The 23,825-nt window shown below is 36.6% G+C and overlaps 1 protein-coding gene across 2 annotated transcripts in view; it reads left to right on the top strand.

Annotated features, from left to right (window-relative positions):
* DYNC2H1 (dynein cytoplasmic 2 heavy chain 1) overlaps window positions 1–23,825 on the top strand; it is a gene marked incomplete at its 3' end in the record, with an annotated part of 284,138 nt that overhangs the window by 29,305 nt on the left and 231,008 nt on the right. For both annotated transcript variants that reach the window (XM_084249306.1, XM_084249305.1), the window contains exons 19-30: window positions 451–566; window positions 1,431–1,558; window positions 5,758–5,907; window positions 6,860–7,065; window positions 7,971–8,126; window positions 8,217–8,331; window positions 9,213–9,383; window positions 10,950–11,332; window positions 13,633–13,765; window positions 13,863–13,980; window positions 14,478–14,590; window positions 16,898–17,017. In XM_084249306.1, the coding sequence (XP_084105432.1) occupies window positions 451–566; window positions 1,431–1,558; window positions 5,758–5,907; window positions 6,860–7,065; window positions 7,971–8,126; window positions 8,217–8,331; window positions 9,213–9,383; window positions 10,950–11,332; window positions 13,633–13,765; window positions 13,863–13,980; window positions 14,478–14,590; window positions 16,898–17,017 (1,909 nt within the window). The remainder of the gene's footprint in view (window positions 1–450; window positions 567–1,430; window positions 1,559–5,757; window positions 5,908–6,859; window positions 7,066–7,970; window positions 8,127–8,216; window positions 8,332–9,212; window positions 9,384–10,949; window positions 11,333–13,632; window positions 13,766–13,862; window positions 13,981–14,477; window positions 14,591–16,897; window positions 17,018–23,825) is intronic.

The following is a 23,825-nucleotide window of genomic DNA, read 5'->3' as shown; positions in this document are numbered from 1 at the left end:
CCACAACTGACAATATAATAATTCACTTCATGTTTGTCATTTCAATAGTTATAAAATGGTATCACATTGTTTTATTGTCTTATTGCCTTTGTGACCTATATTCATTTTCTGTCTCTTTCTCTTATTATTTGTACTTTTATTGCATGATAATTATTTTGTTTTGTATTTTAATAACTACATGCTGTGACAAGTAAACTTTGTAAATATTTAAATGTATTCATAATATGCTACTTTTTTGAACTAGTAGATTTCATGATTAAAAATTATAGTATTTTAGCAAAATTATCATTTAATGAAAAATTTATTAATCATATATGTAGACATTTTTGCTAAATGAAATTCAAATGATTTGGGTTTTAATTAAATTACACAAAATCATAACGTTGTAATGAGACCCTTTTCCTCTAATGAGCCTTTTTCATGTCGAAATATGTCCATTGGCATTTGCAGTGCTGTCAAAGTAGATTGTTTAAATATTAATTGCAACCCTGTGAAGACTGTGATTGATGATCTCATCCAGAAGTTATTTGATATGCTTATTCTTTCTTTAAAGAAGTCCATTCAAGGTAAAGATACTTTTTGAATTTCTATTAACAAAATTAAATAAGGGATCAGGAAAAAGATTAATTATAATAAAGTAAAAATCAAAATCAACAAGCAACTGTAAACCAGAGACACACCACAGCGGGGAGAAGGGATGAAAACAAGGGTGGTGGGAATTTTACGGGCACTATAACCAAGATGAAAATGCATACATTGTACAAAACTGAAAAATGATGTAAAAAAATATATATTTATATATATAAAACAATTTTTAAAAAGTGAAATAAATGTTGGTTAAGAAAAAAATAAAATTAATTATATCTAAAGGCATTTGCTTTTATAGTTATGAAATGAGCCCCAACGGTGATTAAAACTGATCTAGAAACTATCATGAAATGAAAAGTGCTTAGATTTAGTAAGGAAGTAAGGTCCATGTTAAACTCCTAAGAGTTGTAAAATTTGAAGGCATTTTATTTTTTATGCAGTTTGAGCTAGACCCACTTGTTCTATCAGTTATTGAGTAAAGTAGATAATTCTGCTTATAATGTGTTTCTCCTTAAGTATTAAAATGACTGCTTTTTTCTTTTCCTTTTAAACTGAGATATTTTAATATATAAAAGACTGAAAAAGCTCTGGATTTTGAGTAACATTTAAAAAGAATGAGTATATTTTAGGTTTTTTCTTAGAACTTTTAAGTGTAATGTAAACTGATGAGAAGATATTTTTGCTGACTCACCAATTTCAAATTTTGTTGTATGACAGCAAATGATAATTTAGGATTTAATGTATTTCTTGTAGTGACTATTTCTAACACTCCTTCATTTATGAACTATGCAATTGAGTATTTTTTGTGATAATATTTCTCTACTTCACTGTTACCTATTCAGCTCATTTACATGAAATTGACACATTTGTTACTGAGGCTATGGAGGTCTTAGCAATTATGCCCCAGTCTGTGGAAGAGATAGGTGATGCAAATTTACAATACAGTAAGCTGCAAGAACGGAAGCCAGAGGTGAGAATCACAAACTATTTACTTATTGTTACTATTCTGGAGATGCTTAAGTTAGGTAATTTTATGTTACTGTTTAGAAATACCATGTGATCTCAGCATTATAAAGAAGTCCATATAATTTGGTCCAGCTGGTCAGCTCATATTTGGATTCTTGAATGTCTTGTTGATGTAATGAAGTAGTAAGAGTAATGCTTCTGATTGTCTTCAAAAGTATTTGCAGTCTATTTTGTGATGTGCCATATTACAGTAAGTCTAAGCTAAACATAAATAATTCATGCTTTTGGGTCTCCCCTGGTGGCACAGGCGGTTGAGCGCCATGCTGTGAAGCTGTCTGCAGTCTCTGCAGCACCAGTTTGATCCCGGCCGGCTAGCGAGGGATTGCTGCTCACATGGTGCAGCAGACTTCTCTTGTCTTGCCCGCTGCTCCCCTCTGCAGTGTATTTCAGCTCATCTGCCTGTTCTGTTCCCCGCTCTGTCTCTGGTGAATCCTCTCACCTTCCCGTGCATCTGACCTGTGCCCCGGTTCTTGTATAAATAAATAAATCTTAAAAATAAACAAACAAACAAACAAACAAATAAATAAATAATTCATGCTTTTACTTCCAGAGTTGTGAGTTTAGGATATCAAAGTATGAAGTTAGAATTGAATTAGGAATACATGCACACATAAATACACACTCACATGTGATGGAAGAACACTTTGTCTTTAGAGACAAAGATAAAAGAGTGGTAAAGATTCATGGAGTATATCTTGAAGACTAGAGCTTAGAATAATAAGCAAGCCAAACTTATATAAAATGCTTTACAGATGATATTAGTCATATTTGGAGGAAAGAAGAGAAATAATTCAAGTCATAATAAAACTTTTATGTGTCCTTACTATGTGACAGAATGAAAATTATAAAGAAACTTTTAAGAATTGGCAAATTAATATATTTTTATGGTGAAAGGAATTATAGACTTTTATGTAGTGGCTAGAAGGTATAAAGAAGGTCTAAAGGCAAATAAAATAATGTGATTGTCTAGTTGAAGGAAGTAACTCAGGAAGGAATGGCATTATGAACTGTGGCAGTTAGCTAAAACATTCATTTATTCAAAGGATATTTAATTTATACTGTGACCTATAAATAGATCACATCAGGTGATTTATAAATAACAGATATTGACTATGGACTTGGAGTTGCATTTATGAATTTGCTGTGCTATTGGTGTGTGCATAAGGGTAGGGAGAATGGGAGAGAAGAGTGAGAGGAAGTAGAGTAGTGAGAAGCATGGACATGCCTACTGGGGTGATGTTACTTAGTGTGGATGGTCATGGGAAGCATTCTCAGAGGGCTGATATCTGACCTGAAAGATAAGGAGCCAGGATTCCAAAATTTGGGGATCCCAGAATGAACAACAAATACAAAGATCCTAAAGTAGAGAAGGAATTTTGTATACTAAAGGAAGAGATCAATATAAATGTTTTCAAGACTGTTAGTTACTAAGAAAGCCATAATATTTAAGAAAGGAAATTGTATGAGGTAATATTGGAAAGGTAGGTAAGGGCCAGATTATGAAGGTAGTTTTAGACAATGATAAGATGTTTGGATTTTTTCTGAGTATAATAGAATGTTATCAGAGGATTTAAGCAGGGGAGTGACACAGTGTGGCTTGTATTTTGAAGTGATTACTCTCTTTGCTCTATAGAGAATGGATGTAGGGATACAAAAGTAGCAGACAGGACAGTTAGTAGGATATTGCAATCGATAGATGAGAGATGATGGAAACTTGTACTTTATAGTAGTAGAGGAAAGGGAGTAAGCTGAGAAATAGTTTAGAGTTGGAATCTGATGCATAAGGTAGCGGGGGGAGAGAGAGAAATAAACATGTCCCCTAGGTTTTCAGCTTGAACAGGTGGTAAGCTGTTGGCCCCTTCCACTGAAATGAGTATGATTGGAGGAGGGAGATGTTTGGCGATTGGAAGTGGTTGGAATTCAGATGTCAGGTAGAAGTTTAATCAGGAATATGGAATTTAAAGTAAAGTTAAAATCTAATGGTCAAATTTGGTTAAATTTCTATCCATGATATACAAAAAATTTGGAATGGACTAGATCATCTGGTTGATAGCAAAGAGTAGCAGATATTGGAGTAGGTTTGAGCGTCCGAAAATTTAAAGTTCAGGCATAGAAGAAGGCAGCAAAGGAGATTGAGAATGAAATAGGAGGGGAGACACAAAGCCCAGCATCACAAAAACTAAGAGATGTGGACAACTTGTGAGGCAGAAAGTGACTGAGACAGAATGCAAAGCTAGGCAGAATCTAGGTCACGTGAGCCCATTAAGGATTGCATGCTGATTTTTTGGACGTCAAAACCCATTCCTGGGTTTTACATAGTGAGATGTTATATCAATAGAACTCTTTTGATATGTCCCTTTGTTGGTATGTGGATTTGAAGCAGTTGGAATGGGAACACGTAGACTAGGAAAGTGTTAAAATCTTTACATGCTAACCTAAATTCTATTTATATGTAGGAGACTAGAATCCTACTCTGTTTTCTTATTTCTTATTCATTTTCCTAGCAAAACATGACTTTTTGGTCCATTGGTTTTCTGTTTCTCAGATGGAAATGGTCTTGCCCAGATATTGTGCTGTGGTCATTGAGATATGTTAGAGATTTTTTTTGTTGCAGTCTGTTAAGTTTGCACAGTGATTTAAAAAAATCCTTGAATGGATTTTATTGCTTTGTTGAGTAGTGAAAATACAGATGTTAATTATTGGACACTATTTTATGGTGTTTTAGAAGGTACCCCGGACCATTTAACTAAACTGCTAACTGTATACAATTTTTAAGACATTTCAGGGAGAAACCGAGTATAGAAGCATGGTTTCCTTTCTTTAGCTGTCTGTTTATGAAGAGTATTTTTTCATGACTTTGCCTCCTCTATAAGTATGATGATTTAGTTAACTTATGTTTTTAAGCAATCACTAGTTTTTAATTCTTCTTTTTTAAAGTTTTTTTTTTTGAGATTTTTTTTTTTTTAAATTTATTTATACAAGAACTGCAGTACAGGTCAGAGGCACGGGAGGGTGAGAGAATTCACCAGAGTAAGAGTGGGGAGCAGAACAGGCAGATGGACCGAAGACACTGATAAGGGGAGCAGCTGAAGACACTGCTGAGGGGAGCAGGTGGGCGAGGCAGGAGAGGTCTGCCACGCCATGTGGGTTTCTCCCTGGCCAGCCGGGAATCGAACCCGTGCTGCAGAGGCTGCGGAAAACTTAATAGCATGCTGCTCAATCTGCTGTGCCACCAGGGAGGCCCAGTTTTAATGCTTATAGACAGCTCTAGCAATTTTTTATCCGTGGAACATTCTTTACAAAAACTTTCCTTTGAACAGCTATCATATTGTTTTTATGGAATCGTGACTTTAGTCAGTCTCATATTACTATTTATTATTCTTTTTATTTATTTATTTTTAAGATTTATGTATTTATTTATACAAGCACTGGGTACAGTCAGAAGCGCGGGAGGGTGAGAGAATTCACCAGAGCCAGAGTGGGGAGCAGAACAGGCAGACTGACAAAATACACTGTTGAGAGGAGCAGCGGGCGTGGCAGGAGAGGTCTGTGCACCATGTGGGACCCTTTCTGGCTGGTTGGGGATCGAACCAGCACTGCAGAGGATGAGGGCACCTTCGCAGCCCAGCGCTCAACCGCTACGCCACCGGGGAGACCCTATTTATTATTTTTTAATAGATTTATTTATTTCTATACAAGAGCTGATGCACGGGAGGGTGAGAGGATTCACCAGAGATAGAGCAGGGAACGGAACAGGCAGACTGACAAAATACATTGCTGAGGAGAGCAGCGGGCAAGACAGGAAATGTCTGCCGCACCACGTGGGATTCTCGCCAGCTGGCGGGGATCGAACCGGTGCTGCAGAGGCTGTGGACAGCTTCACAGCGCTGAGCTCAACCGCCTGCGCCACTAGGGAAACCCTACTATTTATTATTCTTTTGATCCTCTGATGTTAGATTGCCTCAGTGAGTTTGTATGTAATAAAAGTATGCATTAGGGTCTTTGTATGCAAGAAGTTAATAACTTATTTAAAAGCAAAAATTTTTGATTTAGAAAAGCAAGTAATGAAGAAAAAATTAAAATAAGTACAAACTTAAGAAATTAATAAAATGGGTTGTTTTTCACATTTTTTTTAACCTTTAGATTTTGCCCCTATTTCAAGAAGCTGAAGATAAAAACAGACTTTTACGCACTGTGGCAGGTGGAGGTTTAGAAACAATTAGTAATCTGAAAGCCAAGTGGGATAAATTTGAGTTGATGATGGAAAGTCACCAACTTATGATTAAAGATCAGGTAAGAATCATTTAGTCATTTTATAGAAATCAAAACAATTCTTTCTCACTGAAGATTTCTTGGTTATTTTTATTTCATAATAACTCAGGTTTATAAAGTTATTATTGCCGAATCACCTCCCTTAGTACTTTATATTATAAAAAAATCTTATATAAATGGTGGTCATTTCACATAGTTAATTAAGCTGATTTCCTACCATACCAGCATTTTTGATCCTTTTTAAGAATGAATTTGTTTACCTACTATGTGTGGTGTCTTTTAAGGGTGCAACCTGGAAGTTGCACACATCTAGTGAACTCATATCCCATGGGCCTGAACTTAGTCTTATGTCCCTTACATGCATGGGACAGGGGAATGCCTTCCTTAATTAAGCAATTGGAAACTGAGGTAGAACAACTGGTAGTTGTTGAACAACCATTTTTTTTATCTTATCAACTTTGTTGATAGTCTTGGGGGCTGTTAATCACGGGAATGATTTTTTAATGATTATGTTTGTGGGCTATCTGTTAGTTTTGTAACTTTATACTCCAATCTTGTGTTTTTGAATTACTTTATTGCATTTGCTATCAGTAATGAAAAACAATCTTTTGAAAATTGGTATTGCTATTTTTTTGCCTTTTATTTATTTATTTTTAATATATTTTTTACATCATTTTTCATTTTTGCACAATGAATGCTTTTTCATCTTGGTTATAGTCCCCATACAATTCCCACCCCCCCCTTATTTTGACCAGAATCCCTCCTTCCTAATCCTCTGATTCCCCCCGCCCTGTAGTGTGTCTCTGGCTTATAGTTGCTTCTTCTTGATTTTGATTTTTACTGTATTATAATTAGTCTTTCTCCTGGTCCCTTATTTAGGTTTGCTTTTTAAATAGAAAGTGTTGGAAGTCAAAATGTGAGAATAAAGTGAGATTTTACTCTGAATTAAACTATATTAACTATTGGCTTATAGATTGAAGTGATGAAAGGAAATGTGAAATCACGTCTTCAAATCTATTATCAAGAATTGGAAAAATTTAGAGCTCGTTGGGACCAACTGAAGCCTGGTGATGATGTTATTGAAACTGGCCAGCAAAATACTCTTGCTAAAAGTGCAAAGTCCATAAAAGAGAAAAAAATTGAGTTTGATGATCTTGAAGTCATAAGAAAAAAACTCGTGTATGTTTTTAATCTAAATTAATAGTATTTATTTGAAAAAAATGTTTTATATTTATATATCAAGCTAATAATTTTCTTGTATTTGCTATTTAATGGTTTTCCTTTTAAACTTCAACTGTTTTAAAAACAAATAACAAGTGTTCATGTTATTGCTAGCAAAGGAATTGTTGGATTATAAAGAAGATGTTAAGAGAAAAGCAAATTTCTGACCAGGACTAGAAATTGAATAGGAAATTAAAAATATATAAAAGTTAAGTCAAGGAGGTGGAATACTGACTTTTTGTGATATACTGTATTTAAAAGAGAGCATAAAAGTAATAGAACTTACTTTCAGAGGCCCTGGGAAAAAATGAACCTAACAAAATAATAAGAGACTTTAAAGAAAAAATTTTGTTTTATATTATAAGGTATTAAATTTAATATTGCTTTATGTTTGGTTCTATATAAGAAAATGTCACCTTAAAATAATTACTTTCATAGGTTAAGTGAATGGAGATCTTAGTACCACATTTACTAAATGACCTTATGCTATTTAGATGAAGAATATCTTGCATTTGAGAAACTAATCCCTTCAACTGAGAGTATTTTCAGATTAATCCATAAATTTATATTCCTAATATGTATTATTTATACAAGCATTTGTGTGTATGTATGTGTGTGTGTATATATATATACACACCTTTCCATTTTGATGCCTTTGGAAAAAAAAGACATTTAATGGATTTAGAAGGCTCATTCTTAAGGAGTTAAAGTAAATTCTTGTATGAGTCGGGTGTAGTTTCATACATGTACATGTATGAGAAGCACACACATGTACACACACAGGGAATGCAATTAAAGAATATTTATATTTAGCAGTCTTTTGCAAAAAAATTGTAATGATTGCATACTTTTTGTTTCTGTAGTGATGATTGCCATCATTTTGGACTAGAAGAACCCAACTTCTCTTTGGCATATAGCATCTCTACAGACATTGAGAGCTGTGCACAAATTTGGGCTCTTTATGAGGAGTTTCAGCAAGGATATCAGGAAATGGCCAGTGAAGACTGGATTACTTTCCGGTTTGAATTCATAAACAAAATTTAGATTTTTATAGTTGGATCAAGTTTGGGGGATGATTAATTTTAAGATGCATTTTTGGTGTTTTACAGGTCTAAGACATACCTGTTTGAGGAATTTTTGTTGAATTGGCACGACAGATTAAGGAAAGTTGAAGAACATTCAGTAATGACAGTGAAATTACAGTCTGAAGTTGATAAATATAAAGTAAGATAGTTTTACTGTTCTACTGTCTAAAAATGATCTTTGGAGCTTTCAGGTATATTATTATTATGTAGCTACTGAACTGTAATTTTAGTTTATATATTTTTTAATTATTCCATTTCATGAAAATAATAGTAAATAAAGGGTATACTGTAGAAATTAATGTTATTCCTGCTACCAATTTGAAAGAAGTTATGGGAAAGAAATTTATGGTTAAGTTTAAGTTATAAATCAGAGTATTTTTAGATTCTAGGATATGGGTCATGTAGCATATTTAGGATGTAGGACATGTCCTGAAAACACTGAAATAGAAATAATTTAGGTCATGTTTTAAAATACATTAAACTACAAAGGGAGCATCCACAGCAATCTACAACACTGTTTAATAAATGAGGCTTTAATTTATTTTTATTTTAAAGATTTTATTTATTTATTTATACAAGCACTGGGTACAGTCAGAAGCACAGGAGGGTGAGAGAATTCACCAGAGCCAGAGCAGGAAGCAGAACAGGCAGACTGACGAAGTATACTGCTGAGGGGAACAGCGGGTGCTGCAGGAGAGGTCTGTGTGCCATGTGGGATCCTTGCCGGTGGCCGGGGATCTAACTGATGCTACAGAGGCTGCGGGCAGCTTTGCAGCCCAGCACTCAACCACTGCGCCACCAGGGAGGCCCTAATGAGGCTTTAATTTATATATTTAATTTCGTAAAGCAGTGTTTAATGAAAAGTTTCATACAATTCTTTTTAATAATGTGATTTCAAGATTGTTAAATAAAACAATGGAGTAAAAATTTAGTAGTTTATCATGTAACTAATAGAAATTTGCATTTTGCTAATATTTGCATAATTGTGTACATGTGCCTTTTCTTCTTCCTTTTTAACAGACCGTAATTCCTATCTTGAAATATGTGAGAGGGGAGCATCTTTCTCCAGATCACTGGCTTGACCTTTTTCGTCTACTTGGCCTTCCGAGGGGCACTAGTCTAGAGAAATTACTGTTTGGTGATCTGCTCAAAGTAGCTGATACAATTGTTGCAAAAGCATCAGACCTTAAAGTAAGAATCACTCTTAGAATTATGTCATAAACCTGATATTTGTTAACATCTGATTTTGCTTTGTATTTTGTTATTTAAATAAAACAGCAAGTTAAATATTTTTCTTTGTAAAGTATAAATAGAAGCTAAAAAGCTACAGATATTCAGAAACTAAACGAAGAACCATATTGCTAATTAGATTTAGAAAGGTCTCAGGGGAAAGTACATCTTCTTACAACACTGTCATAAGGGGCAGACTTTCACATTGTGTTCTGTCATTCAAGGTAAAGTAAAAGGATTCTTTTTTTTTTTTAAAGATTTATTTATTTATTTATACAAGCACTGGGTACAGTCAGAAGCGCAGGAGGGTGAGAGAATTCACCAGAGCTAGAGCAGTGAGCAGAACAGACAGACTGACAAAATATACTGCTGCTGAGGGGAGCAGCAGGTGGCAGGAGAGGTCTGCTGCGCCAAGTGGGACCCTCACCCAGTGGCTGGGGATCGAACCGGTGCTGCAGAGGCTGCAGGCAGCTTCGCAACCCAGCGCTCAACCGGTGTGCCACCAGGAAGGCCCAGTAAAAGAATTCTTGACACCAAATTTTAATTTTCTCTCTAAAATGTATACTGTTACGTTTGTTGATAATCTTTGGGCATATTTGGATTACCATAAGTGTTATAAATTATAAATTTGCAAGATTGTTATTAACTTTTCATGTGTCAAAACTCACAGTTCAGTTATAGCAAAGTTTCTGAGGTCTGAAAATCTGTAAATAAGATAGATTTGTGATACTTGAATTTTCTTTTTTTTTTTTAAGATTTATTTATTTAGGGCCTCCCCGGTAGCGCAGCGGTTGAGCGCTGGGTTGCGAAGCTGCCCGCGGCCTCTGCAGCGCCAGTTCGATCCCCGGCTGCTCCCCGGCCACCGGAGGAGGGTCCCACATGGCGCGCAGACCTCTCCTGCCGCCCGCTGCTCCCCTCAGCAGTGTACTTCGGTCCTTCTGCCTGCTCTGCTCCCCGCTCTGGCTCTGGTGAATTCTCTCACCCTCCCGCACTTCTGACTGTACCCAGTGCATGTATAAACAAAACAAACAAATAAATAAATAAATAAAACATGCCTCTAAAAAAAAAAAAAAAAAAAAAAAGATTTATTTATTTATTTATACAAGCACTGGGTACAGTCAGAAGCGCTGGAGGGGAGAGAATTCACCAGAGCGCAGAACAGAACAGGCAGACTGACGAAATACACTGCTGAGGGGAGCAGCGGGCACAGCAGGAGAGGTCTGCATGCCATGTGGGACCCTCGCAGGTGGCCAGGGATCGAACTGGCGCTGCAGAGGCTGTGGGCAGCTTTGCAGCCCAGTGCTCAACTGCTGCACCACCAGGGGAGGCCCTGTTTTTGTTTTTTATAAGTAAAAGACATAAGGCAGAACTTTGTATAGGTTCTGAGTATGTAATTCCACTTATTTTTTTTTGCCTTGTGTTGAAAAGCCAGCTAAATGTAAATCTTTTAATAATATAGATTTCTTAAAACTTATTTATTTGATAATTAATTTGAAATAATAAATATCATTATTTTGTGTTAAATAGGATTTAAATAGTCGGGCCCAAGGTGAAGTAACAATCAGAGAAGCATTACGTGAACTTGATCTTTGGGGAGTTGGAGCAGTATTTACACTGGTTGATTATGAAGACAGCCAAAGTCGAACTATCAAGCTGATTAAAGACTGGAAAGATATAATAAATCAAGTTGGAGATAATAGATGCCTTCTTCAGTCCTTAAAGGAGTCTCCTTATTATAAAGGATTTGAAGATAAAGCTTCAATTTGGGAAAGAAAACTTGCAGAGTTGGATGAATACCTGCAGAATTTAAACCATATTCAGAGAAAGTGGGTGTATTTGGAACCCATTTTTGGTCAAGGGGCATTGCCAAAAGAACAGACACGCTTCAACAGAGTTGATGAGGATTTCAGGTCAGTACAACTACATAAGCTACAGAGACTGTGAAAGTTTTTTATTCTTTCTTTTGAGGTGCTCATTATGAGCAAATTACTTTTATAATTATTAGTATCATTGCTCATTCTTCTTTTTACTGGAGCCTCTGAGAAACTATTTTCTGTTATTTCAGCGATTTACTTTTTTGAGCCATTTTAAGGTTTCTATCTTTACTATGTGTATATGTATGTGTGTATGTATGTATGCGTGTATTTTCTAATGTTACTCTTATTGTAAATTTGATGGGCATTTTTCATTCCTTATTTTACTTTATTTCTGATTATTATTAATAGAGTTGAACATTTCTTCTTTCTTGGAAAGTCTCTTCCCTGTGAGTAACAATGTGCTCTCATGGTTTTCTGCCTGCCTCTTTGGTTCTATTTCTAGTTTCCTATTCCTCACCCTCTCAAAAGATTTAGATACAGACATTCTTTAAGCTCAGTCTTACATTCCTTTCTCACTCTATAGTCTCTCTCTAGGTGAACTTAATCACTCTCAGCATCAATTCTCTTCTGTTTGCTATGTTCTCAATTTCTATATTGAAGTGAATTTTCTTTTCTGGATTCTGAATTTCCTAAGCATCCTCAATTAACATGTCAAAAATAAATCCATGTGTTTACCCCTCACAATCTCTTTCCCAAAACTCTTTTTTTTCTTTCTAATTTCTGTAGTAACAAATGGTGTCACCTAATTACTCAGAGCAGAAACCTCTTTCAAACCTTTGAAACCTCTTTGAAACCTCTTTCAATTTCCATATCCATTGCATCACCAAATTTTCTTGATTCTAATTTAGTATATTTTAAATGCATCTTTTATATCTCTGTATGAGATTTCAAAGTTATCCATTGTGTTTCTGCTTTGAGTAATTAAGTGATACCATTTTTCATACAGAAATCAGAAAGAAAGAAGAGTTTTGGGAAAGAGATATTTGATTTTATTCCAAAGTTTTTTTGTCATTCACTTGGATTACTTTCTAATCATTTAAATTTACTCTTGTCTTCTCCAATAAGCTTTTCACATAATAGTCACAGTGATATTTTATTTTATTTCATTTTTTTTTTAAGATTGATTTATTTATTTTATACAAGAACCAGGGTATAGGTCAGATGCGTGGGAGGGTGACAGGATTCACCAGAGACAGAGTGGGGAACAGAACAGGCAGACTGATGAAATACACTGCTGAGGGGAGCAGCAGGTGAGACAGGAGAGGTCTGCCGTTCCATGAGGGACCCTCGCCGGCCGGCCGGGATAGAACTGGTGCTGCAGAGGCTGTAGACAGCTTCACAGCGCGGTGCTCAACCGCCTGTGCCACCAGGTGAGATCCCAAAGTGATGTTTTAAAAATGAGGTTTAATCACTTCTTCCTTTGTACCTTGAAGTAAAACCTTAAAATGGTTTCTCATAGCTCTGAGGATAAAGCATGATCTCTTCCTCATTCATTACTCTAGTTCTTTCTTGTGGTGTTCTCTGTTTTTGCTTTATTGACTCTAGGCTTCAGTTTCTCAAACATACCAAGCTCTTTCCCAGGGTCTTTGCCAGAAGCTGTTTTCTTCATATTCATTGGATTTTATTTTTATTCATCATTCAGATCTCAGCTTAAATTACTTCCTTTAAAATACCATAGATTATGGGTTACTCTACTAGTCATTTTAATAATGTTTTTACTTTTCCTTCTTAGCATTTTTCATAATTTTATTTCAATATTTTGATAAATTAATATCTTTCTGTGTTTCTGGACCATTATCTCAATGAAGTATGGCTTAATATTGGTATAGTAGATGAATGAAATAATAGAATTTTGCAATATGGGAGTTTAAAAATGGCAATGGGGTAGTATTACTTTTTTTTTTAAGATTTATTTATTTATGCATACAAGAGCTGGGGTACAGGCCAGAGATGCGGGTGGTGGAGAGAGGATTCACCAGAGACAGAGTGGGGAACAGAACAGGGGGACTGACTGAAACACACTGCTGAGGTGAGCAGCGGGTGAGTCAGGAGAGGTCTGCTGCGCCATGTGGGTAGCTCCCTGGCTGGCTAAGGATCGAACTCAGGCTGTAGAGGCTGCAGATTGCTTCATAGTGCTGTGCTTAACCTTTGTGCCACCAGGGAGGCCCGATAGTATTACTTTTTAGCAGTATAGTACTGTATTGCTGTTGTGTTAACCTCTAGTTTGTTTCAAACAGGTAAAAATATAAATGTCTTAATATCTCTGTTCCAGCCAAAAACCTGTAAAAATATGTGTGTGTGTGTGTGTGTGTATATAATTTTATCTTCTCTAGATCAATAATGACCGATATCAAGAAAGACAACAGAGTTACAACATTAACTACTCATGCAGGAATCAGAAATTCTCTTCTAACGATACTTGATCAGCTTCAAAGATGTCAGAAATCATTAAATGAATTTTTGGAGGTATGTTATCTTTTTTTAATCATTATATAACAAATTGTAAAGTACTTACTATCAAATTATTCGAAAAGTATAACGTCTTTTTTTTTTTTTTTTTTAGGAAAAACGCTCAGCATTCCCAAGATTTTATTTTATTGGTGATGATGACTTGTTAGAAATACTTGGGCAGTCTACTAACCCATCAGTGATTCAGTCTCACCTTAAGAAACTGTTTGCTGGTAAGACTCAACATTAATCAGCAAATATTTATTGACTTATACCTATCTGCCATGCATAATGTTATCTTGATGTAAGAATGTGTGAATGTGGGAGAAGGAGACGCCCTACTTGCGCTTCTCTTTCCTTTTTTTGTCTCCTCTTATGTAAGTGGAATCATCTATGTAAAATCATATGCACTCATTTCTGCCTGGCTTTTTTGCTCATTGTGTTTTTGAGATGCCTATAACTATATTTATTTTCATTGCTGAGAAATCATTGTATGAATCTCTCACAGTTGAACTGTTCATCTGTTGATAAACATTTGGGTGTTTTCTAGTTTTTGGTTATTATAAAAAGCTGTCCTGCTAGTATATATAATAGGATTATGTTATAGCTTATATAGTAGAATTATGTTGCACTAGAATATAATATTGGTTGCATATTATGTAATAAACATCATTTCTAATAATTAGCATTTAATTATTATCTGATTTAAATTTTTGGTTTTATGTTATAGGTATCAACAGTGTGTGTTTTGATGAGGAATCAAAACATATAACTGCAATGAAATCTTTAGAGGGAGAAATTGTACCTTTTAAAAATAAAGTTCTTCTATCTAATAATGTAGAGGTAAGTGATTTTTTCCTTAAGTATGAAACTAAAATATGACAATTTTGTATGAAAAATAATTCAGTCAATTGGTAGGATAAAATTGGTAAATTTAGGCCTTTTAGGAAACTCATGTCTTAAAAAATGATATGTTTGGTTAAGTTCAGAGTGATTTGCTATTGGACGCTAGCTTGTAATTATGAAGAAATCTTTTGCTTTAAAATCAGAAAGATTTGAATATTAAACTTAGCTCCACAATTTATTAAAAATAGGACTTAGAGCCTTATTTTTAAAAATCCTTAAAATAGGGCATCCCCGGTGGCACAGCTGTTGAGCGCTGGGCTGCAAAGCTGGCCGCAAAGCTGCCCGCAGCCTCTGCAGTGCCGATTCGATCCCTTGCCGCCGGTGAGGGTCCTGCATGGCACACACACCTCTCCTGCTGCGCCCGCCTCCCGCCTCAGCAGTATGCTTCTTCAGTCTGCTTGTTCTGCTCTCCATTCTGGCTCTGGTGAATTCTCTCACCTTCCCGCGCTTCTGACTGTACCCAGTGCTTGTATAAATAAAAAAATAAATAAATCTTTAAAAAAAAAAATCCTTAAAATAGGATTTTTTCTATTTGTTACAAGCTCTTTCTGTTGAAAATAAGTGCCTTTAAGTATACTCTATTGTGCTTAGAATGTAATTACTCAATAAGTCTCAGTTCTGTTTTCTCTTTAAAATATTCGTTGTCTAGGATGATTTAGTGAATAAGTAAGCTTGAAGCAGTGCATTATAGGACAACCATTGATAAATTGGTTTTGAAAAAGTAAATTCTTAAAGGCCAATTACAGGTGTACCACCAGAACCAAATATTAATAGATTGTATTGCATTGAATTATAGTTTTCAGGTTTCAAAATTATCTTCCAACAAAACAATTCAAGGATCTTTTTTTTTCATACATATGCTTATTCAGTGCAGCAAACAGTCTATTCCTGTTTAGATCTCAGCTTTTTATTGGATGTTGAATAGAATACATAAATCAGGTGATTGAAAGCATAGGATGTTTGTTAAGCAGCTCTCATGTTTGGTGAATAGTTTTATTATATTTCTTTCTTGTAGTTTTGTTGGCACTAGATTAACAGAGAGAGATGACAAGCTTAACTTTTAGCATATATACTTTGCTAGAAAAGGAGAAGCTGGAGCTCTGGAAGCTCTTGTGATTAGCAGAGTAGAAGTCTCTGTTCCTTCTGATTGAGAGACTTGGTTATCTTGAGCTTCAGTGCCTTTTGAATGGGACAAAGGTTCATGCCATTTTTCATACTGGAAAGGGATCTACAGATTAAAAAAAAAAAACAAAAAACCTGACTTTAGAGTTCATTAAAAGTAACTAGTGATGAAAAGCTATTTAAGATTGTAGTTTTTGCCCTTCTATATTGCTAATGTTAGTCTTTTTAGGTTAAATAGTGACTTCATTTCATTTTCCTTTTTTTTTTTTTAAAGATTTATCCATCTATCTATACAAACACTGGGTATAGTCAGAAGTGCGGGAGGGTAAGAGAATTCACCAGAGCCAGAGGGGAGAGCAGAGGAGGCAGACTGACAAAGCACACTGCTGAGGGGAGCAGCGGGGGAGCAGCGGGCAGCAGGAGAGGCCTGTGCGCCATGTGGGACCCTCTATGGGGGCTGGGGATCGTACTGGCGCTACAGAGGCTGCGGGCAGCATCGCAGCCCAGCGCTCAACCGCTTAGCCACTGGGGAGCCCCTTATTTTCTATTTTTTAATCATTATTATTTAACTTAACATTTATATATATAATGTAATCAAGTGAGTGAAAAATACATTGTTCTATCTTGAAACAAAATTTAGCTTTGTTTGCAGAGGCAGCCTAACTCCTCAAATAATACCCCAATGAATCAATCCCTTCTGAAGGTTTCAGATATCTGAAAATGAGAACACCAGGACAACATGAACCAGGGAACTTAGCTAGTAACTTTGATTCTGATTTATTGGCCCAGTTATCTAAATTGCTTTTCATGTGATGAAGTGGGTGGGTTATTTTTTAAGTGTTTTGTATTATACTGATTTGTATAGAGATTGTGATGATAGTGCAAGCTAATCACAAATTTATGAGTCTTCACACTATATTCCAAGAGGTGAGAAAATGCTTTTCAGTTTATTTTAATCATTTATTAATAAAGTAAAGAATTATGTGCCATATACTACATTTGGAGTATGAGTGTCAATAAGAAATTATAATTCTCCTTCCAGAAATAAAAGAATAGAGTCAATCAATAGATTGTATATTTATTTTTTAATTTGTATATGTAATTTTAAAATTTTATCTTTAGCTTTGGTTAAATGACTTAGCCTTGGAAATGAAACAAACTTTGAAACAGTTGTTAACAGAATGTTTTACTACTGGACGAAGTTCTCAAGGTACAATTGACCCATCTCTCTTCCCTTCACAGGTAAGAGTAGAGACAGACATGGTTTCATGGAAGTTCCCTGACCTAGATATCTGGAGGGTCAGATAACTAGCATTTGTGTTCTCCCTTTTTCTAACAGTTTATGTGGATTAATTGTTTAACTCTTGAGTGTTTAACTAATTGTTTAACTCCTGAGTTCCCTCAACTATAAATTATGGGCCATGAATCAGGTGTGTAGTAGCTTCTTGGCTCCAGATGATGAGTCTATCATTGATGGAGAGTCCTAGGATCCTTTCCATGGAATCCTCTGGAGAACAGAACTGGTGTGAGCTTAGCAGGGTGTTAGGGTAGAGTGCACAGTGGTATAGATCTGAAATAGAGTCAAAACATTGAACTCTATGTTGGCAGAGAAACTGAGAGGTAGGTTACATGTTAAGTTAGAATTTATTCCTGGAACACTGGATACTAGATATGTATATTAAAAAATTGTTTGAGACCTTATCAAAGTGTATTACTAAGACTGTGGTAAATATCCTGCCTTGTTTTATTGCTGGTTGAGACTAATACCTTAGGAATTTTAGTTTTTAAGGGACTAGAAAGTGAGCATTGACATGTTCTGTGATTTCTCATAGGAAAACCTCAAATAGTTCAGCTATTTGCTTTTCAGATGAAAACAGTAACTAAAATGTAAGAAATGAAGCAGGAATCTTGGTTATAAGAATTTTAAAATCTTAGCCTTTTTAACACATTGTTTGTATCTTTCAAAATGCAAATGCTTTATTACCTCTGAAAATGTTTCTTAGTATTCTATAAACTTCTAGATGGGACTTAACAGAACTTAGAATAAGAGAGACAATATTAAAAAAAAAATTGAGGGCCTCCTGGTGGTTCAGTGGGTTGAGTGCTGTGCTGTGAAGCTGTCCGCAGCATCTGCAGTGCGAGTTTGATTCCTGGCTGGCCAGGGAGAAACCCACATGGTGCAGCAGACCTCTCCTGCCTCACCTGCTGCTCCGCTCAGCAGTGTCTTTGGTCCGTCTGCCTGTTCTGCTCCTTGCTCTCTCTGGTAAATGCTCTCACCCTCCCGTGCCTCTGACCTGTACCCCAGTTCTTGTATAAATAAATAAATCTTTAAAAAAATCCATAAAATTGCATAATACTTGAATTGGGGAAATGACAAATTTAGTAGGCAATATAAAGAAGGTTAGCCAGATCTAAAACTTAGAGTCAAGCAATCAAGTCGAAGTGAAACTACTAAAAATGTAAATATTTCATTAACCTTCAAAACAAATAATTCTAGTAAATTAGCATTAATTCTAAGAAAAATTTATTTCAAGAGCATTTATGAACACATTTGATTAGTAGAACTGGTCATGTGCATGTCTGGTCCAGGATATTATGTATTATTATTTTGCTTCTCTAATGGCATTTCTGTATGCACCTGAAGTAATGTAGAGTATTGCTTTCTTGTGTGGGAAGGAGGTAGCATGGCAAAGTGAAAGAGCTGGCAGACTTTTTGGGGTAAAAATAAAAACAATAAATCCTACCTTTCCTCTAAGTCATACACTAGTTATGGAATATAACAATACTACCTTACCAACTTATTTTGAAGATTAAATCACATAATGTCCACATAATGTCCATAATGTCAGTAATGCTTAGTGACATGCTTAAGGTAACAGAGTATTAAAAGTTGAAATATTAGGTTTGGATGTGGCAAGTAGACATTTTCACATTAAAAAGTATAGTTCTTTCTTAAAAAGCAGATTTGTATCTACTTAAATTCATCACCCTATACCTGGTTAAAGAAGCTTATGAGTTTGTAATACAAAGTATGGGGATGATTTTTGATGTAATTCTTATAGGATATTGTAAGTTAGATTTAGAAGCAGCTTAGATTGCCATGGTAAGTTATGAAAGGTATGTGTGTTTATACATTTGCTAATCTGATAGAGACTTTGATGATATTCATCTGGATGCTGAAAAATGTATATAAAAATGTCTGTTAAATATAATTGATTGGAGAGAGATCAACATGGCGGTGGGGAAACGCTGCAATTAAGTTCTCCCACTAAAAAAAAGTTAATAGGGAGGAAAAGTGGCAGGTCCCTGTGAGAACTGGGACACAGAAGATAAACAGGCAATTCTCGCAAACTGCCTGAAGAAGAAAGTTGCCATAAAAGAGGACAAGAAGGGAGGAAAGCTTAGAACTCCCCCACCCACAAAGTCGGCACTCTCTGACCAACAGAAAGGAGGAAAAAAAACAAAAGCAAAAACAAAAACAACCAACAAGAACAAACTACACATCAAGCAGGACTGTGAATGGAAAGGAACTATTTCAGGCATGCACCCTTTGATCTGGAACTGTGGAGAACTGGGCAGGAATCGCTGTGGTGCCGTTAGAGGAAAACAAGAACTCCTTGGAGATCTGCAATTAGCCCAAGGCCAGCCGGTAAGCTTGTGTGGAAAGGCATCGCACTCAAAAAGCATACACGGATGGTGGATTGTGGTTGCCCAGGTCCCCGCAACTGTGACCTAGGCTTGCAAGGAGATGCAAGGGAGCTCTCATTGAGGTGAATGTCCCTCAGTGAGTGATCAGAAACCAGGCCCGGACATGGGAGTGGGGTGCAAAAGGAGCCATTTCTGAGGACACTGAACAGCGCTACAGCCCACATCCTGGATCTGAGGGCTTCAGAACTGAGACCTGGGGCATGAAATTCAGGGAGTAGGATCCCCACAATGGTGGGGCACAGGGCAGACACAGCACCCCCCCCCCCACCATTGAGGCGCTTCACACCACTCCCACTCTGTTTCCCCAGACCCACGGAGGAAAAAAAAAAGTTCTGGAAGGACACTAGGAAAGATCTCTGGCACCACCTCGTGACCAGAAAAAAATCACCAGCATCCTGATAGTTGGAAACCTGGTATCCCAAAAACACCCTCTGGCTCTGAAAGAGGGTGGGCCACACAAATGGAGGTAAGGAGGGAAATAAGGCATTGAGCAAGACCCCATCCTGGAACTGAAAACGAGGCACAGGATCCGGGAAATGGGACGCGCCATAGCAGCAGGCACTGCACAGGGTGACAGCAGCGTTTTGAATCTGATAGCCCTGGAACTGAGACCTAGAGTGCAGAATTCAGGGTGCAATATCCATACATCTGTGGGCACAGCACCCAGTGAACACGGGGCAGACACAGCACCCAGCCCCTGTATTGAGGTGCTCCCCTCTGCCCCCTCCATTTCTCAGAGCACCACTGGGCAAAAGCACAGGTCAGCAAGTACAGGTCTCTGGCACCACCTCGTGACCAGAACAAAATCACCAACTAGCTAATTCCCTGTTGGAACTGAGTAAATACAGAGGGAGGGAACTGTAAGGGACAGTGCCCAGCAACACAGCATCAATACCCTGGTGGCGTTTTGGCCTACCAGTGCTGGTCTCAGTCTGGTAAACAGTTTCTGACACCCCTAAAGGAGCAATCCAAAGAGATGCCCACCAACACCATGCCAACTCATAGAACTAGTTAGAAAGCAAACAACAGGGAGAAGAAAATATATAAATAACCAAGCAAGCCCACAGGAGGACACACCACAAAAAGAAAGTCACCAGAGCTCAACAATGACATGGAAGAACTTCTTGGCTTATCAGATAGAGAATTAATGATGATCATGATTAAAAAGCAGAAAGAAAAAGCAAAGGAAAAATATGATTTGAGACAAATAATCACTGAACTGAAGAATGAAATTGAGACCTTAAGAAAGGAAAGAAAAGAAACACAGGATATTAAAAGATTACTAGAGAAGATAAAGAACTCTGGGAAAAGCAATGAAAACAGAATCAATGAAATGGAAGAATGGATCAGTACTATCAAAGATACAGAAATAAAAAGAGCCAAAAGAGAAAAGGAGAGAGAAATGCAAATGAAGCAGTATGAGGATACTCTTAGACAATTATGAGACTCCATGAAGAGAGGAAATGTAAGAGTTATAGGCATTCCAGAAGGTGAGGAGAGAGACAAAGGAACTAACAAATTATTCAAAGAAATAATTGAAGAAAACTTACCATGCATGAAAAAGGAGACAAATATAGACATACAAGAAGGAGAAGCACTCCCAATTACCACAATGAAAAGAAAACTACAGCAAGACACCTAATAGTAAAGCTTGCAAGAGTCCAAGACAAGGAAAAAATAATGAAACTGGCAAGGGGGAAGAAACAGATAACTTATAAGGGAAAACCAATCAGGTTAACTTCAGACTTCTCCGAAGAAACATTACAGGCAAGAAGAGAATGGAGTAACATATTCAGCAAACTTCAAGACAGCAAATGCCAACCAAGAATACTTTACCCTGCAAAGCTCTCCTTCTTCTACGAAGAAAAATTATGGACCTTCTCAGACAAATAGAAACTCTAGAAATTCATTACAGTTAAACCCACACTCCAAAAAATTCTACAAGAAGTCCTAAAGCCAAAGCCAACAGAGGAATGAACAAGAAGAGCAGAATAAAGCAAGGAATAAAATCACAAAAAAAGACAAACAAAATGGCAAACACAGATGCCAACATATCAGTATTAACTCTAAATGTAAATGAATTAAACTCATCAATAAAAAGACATAGAGTAGCAGGTTGGATTAAAAAAAAAAAATCTAACCTGCTGTCTCCAGGAAACATTTAACCACAAAAGATAAACATAGACTGAAAGTAAAAGGTTGGAAAACAATCCTACAAGCAAATGGACCAAAAAAGAAGGCAGAAACAGCCATCCTTATAACAGATGAAATAGACTTCAAATTAAAAAAGGTAGAAAGAGACATAGATGGACACTACATTATGATCAAGGGGACAATACATCAGGAAGATATAACACTTATCAACATATACTCACCAAATGAATGGGCACCAAAATATATTAGACAATTATTGTCAGCTCTGAAAACAGACGTTAAAGAAAATACATATATAGTGTGAGACTTCAATACCCAACTCTCACCAATGGATAGGTCAACGAGACAAAAAATAAACAAAGACACTAGAACCCTAAATAAAGACATAGAACTCATAGACTTAACAGACATCTATAGGACAGTGCACTCAAAAAAATCCGATTACACATTATTCTCAAGTGCGCATGGATCATTCTCCAGAATCTATCACATACTGGGCCACAAGACAAGCATCAACAGATACATGAAGATCAAAATCATCCCAACTATCTTCTCCGATCATAAAGGCATCAAGCTAGAAATAAATCATGAAAAGAAAACAAGGAGCCCTCCCACTTCATGGAAATTGAAATACACACTACTGGAAGACCACTGTACGAAGGAGGGGATGAAAGAAGAAATTAAAAAATACTTTGAGTTGAACGACAAGGAGGACACCACTTTCCAGAATGTATGGGATGCAGCAAAAGCAGTAATAAGAGGAAAATATTTAGCAATACAGGCTCACATCAACAAACAAGAAAGAACTCAAAGAAACAACCTAATCTCACATTCAAAGAGCTAGAAAAAGAACAACAAAAAACCCTAAAGCCAGTAGAAGAAAGGAAATAATAAAAATCAGAGCAGAAAGAAATGAATTGCAAAATTAAAAAAAAAATCCAAAAGATCAATGAAACCAAAAGTTGGTTCTTTGAAAAAATAAACAAAATTGACAAACCTCTAGCTAGGCTTGCAAAGAAAAAATGGGAGAAAACACATATAAATAGAATTACAAATGAAAGAGAAGAAATCACAGCAGACTCAGTAGAAATGAAAAGAATAATCAGAGATTACTATTACTATGAACACTTATATGCAAACAAATTCAACAATCTAGAAGAGATGGACAAATTCCTAGAACGATATAATCATCCAAAGCTGGACAAAGAAGAAATAGAACAACTAAACAGACCAATTACAAGCAGCGGAATTGAGGCAGTAATCAAAGCATTCCCCAAAAACAAAAGCCCAGGCCCAGACGTCTTCACAAATGAATTCTACCAAATGTCCAGCAGTGAACTAGTGCCTATCCTACACAAACTCTTTCAACAAATTGAACAAGAAGGAATACTACCAAATATGTTCTATGAAGCCAACATTACACTAATACCAAAACCAAACAAAGACAGCACAAAAAAAGAAAATTACAGGCCAATATCCCAACTGAACACTGATGCAAAAATCCTCAACAAAAACCTTGCCAACAGAGTCCAACAATCCATGAAAGGGATAGTACACCATGATCAAGTGGGATTCATCCCACGGGCGCAAGGATGGTTCAGCATACGGAAATCGATAAGTGTAATCCAACACATCAACAAAAAGAAAAATAAAAACCATATGATCGTATCAATAGATGCTGAGAAAGCATTTGACAAAGTCCAGCATCCATTTATTATGAAGGCCCTTGAAATTCTCGGGATAGAAGGAACATACCTTAACAGAATAAAAGCCCTGGGCCTCCCCGGTGGCGCAGCGGTTGAGCGCTGGGTTGCGAAGCTGCCCACAGCCTCTCGGCGCCAGTTCGATCCCCGGCTGCTCCCCGGCCACCGGAGGAGGATCCCACATGGTGCGCAGACCTCTCCTGCCACCCGCTGCTCCCCTCAGCAGTGTACTTCAGTCCTTCTGCCTGCTCTGCTCCCCACTCTGGCTCTGGTGAATTCTCTCACCCTCCCGCGCTTCTGACTGTACCCAGTGCATGTATAAACAAAACAAACAAACAAATATAATAAATAAATAAATAAAAACATGCCTCTATAAAAAAAAAAAAAAAAGCCCTCTATGACAAGCCCACTGCGTACATTACTCTCAATGACAAAAGGCTGAAGGCCTTTCCTTTAAGATCAGGAACAAGACAAGGTTGTCTTCT

Source organism: Talpa europaea, assembly GCF_964194135.1.
Source record: "Talpa europaea genome assembly, chromosome: 12".
NCBI lineage: Eukaryota > Metazoa > Chordata > Mammalia > Eulipotyphla > Talpidae > Talpa > Talpa europaea.
The sequence above is the reverse complement of the archived record's forward strand: the minus strand, read 5'-3'. Positions and strand labels throughout refer to the sequence as shown.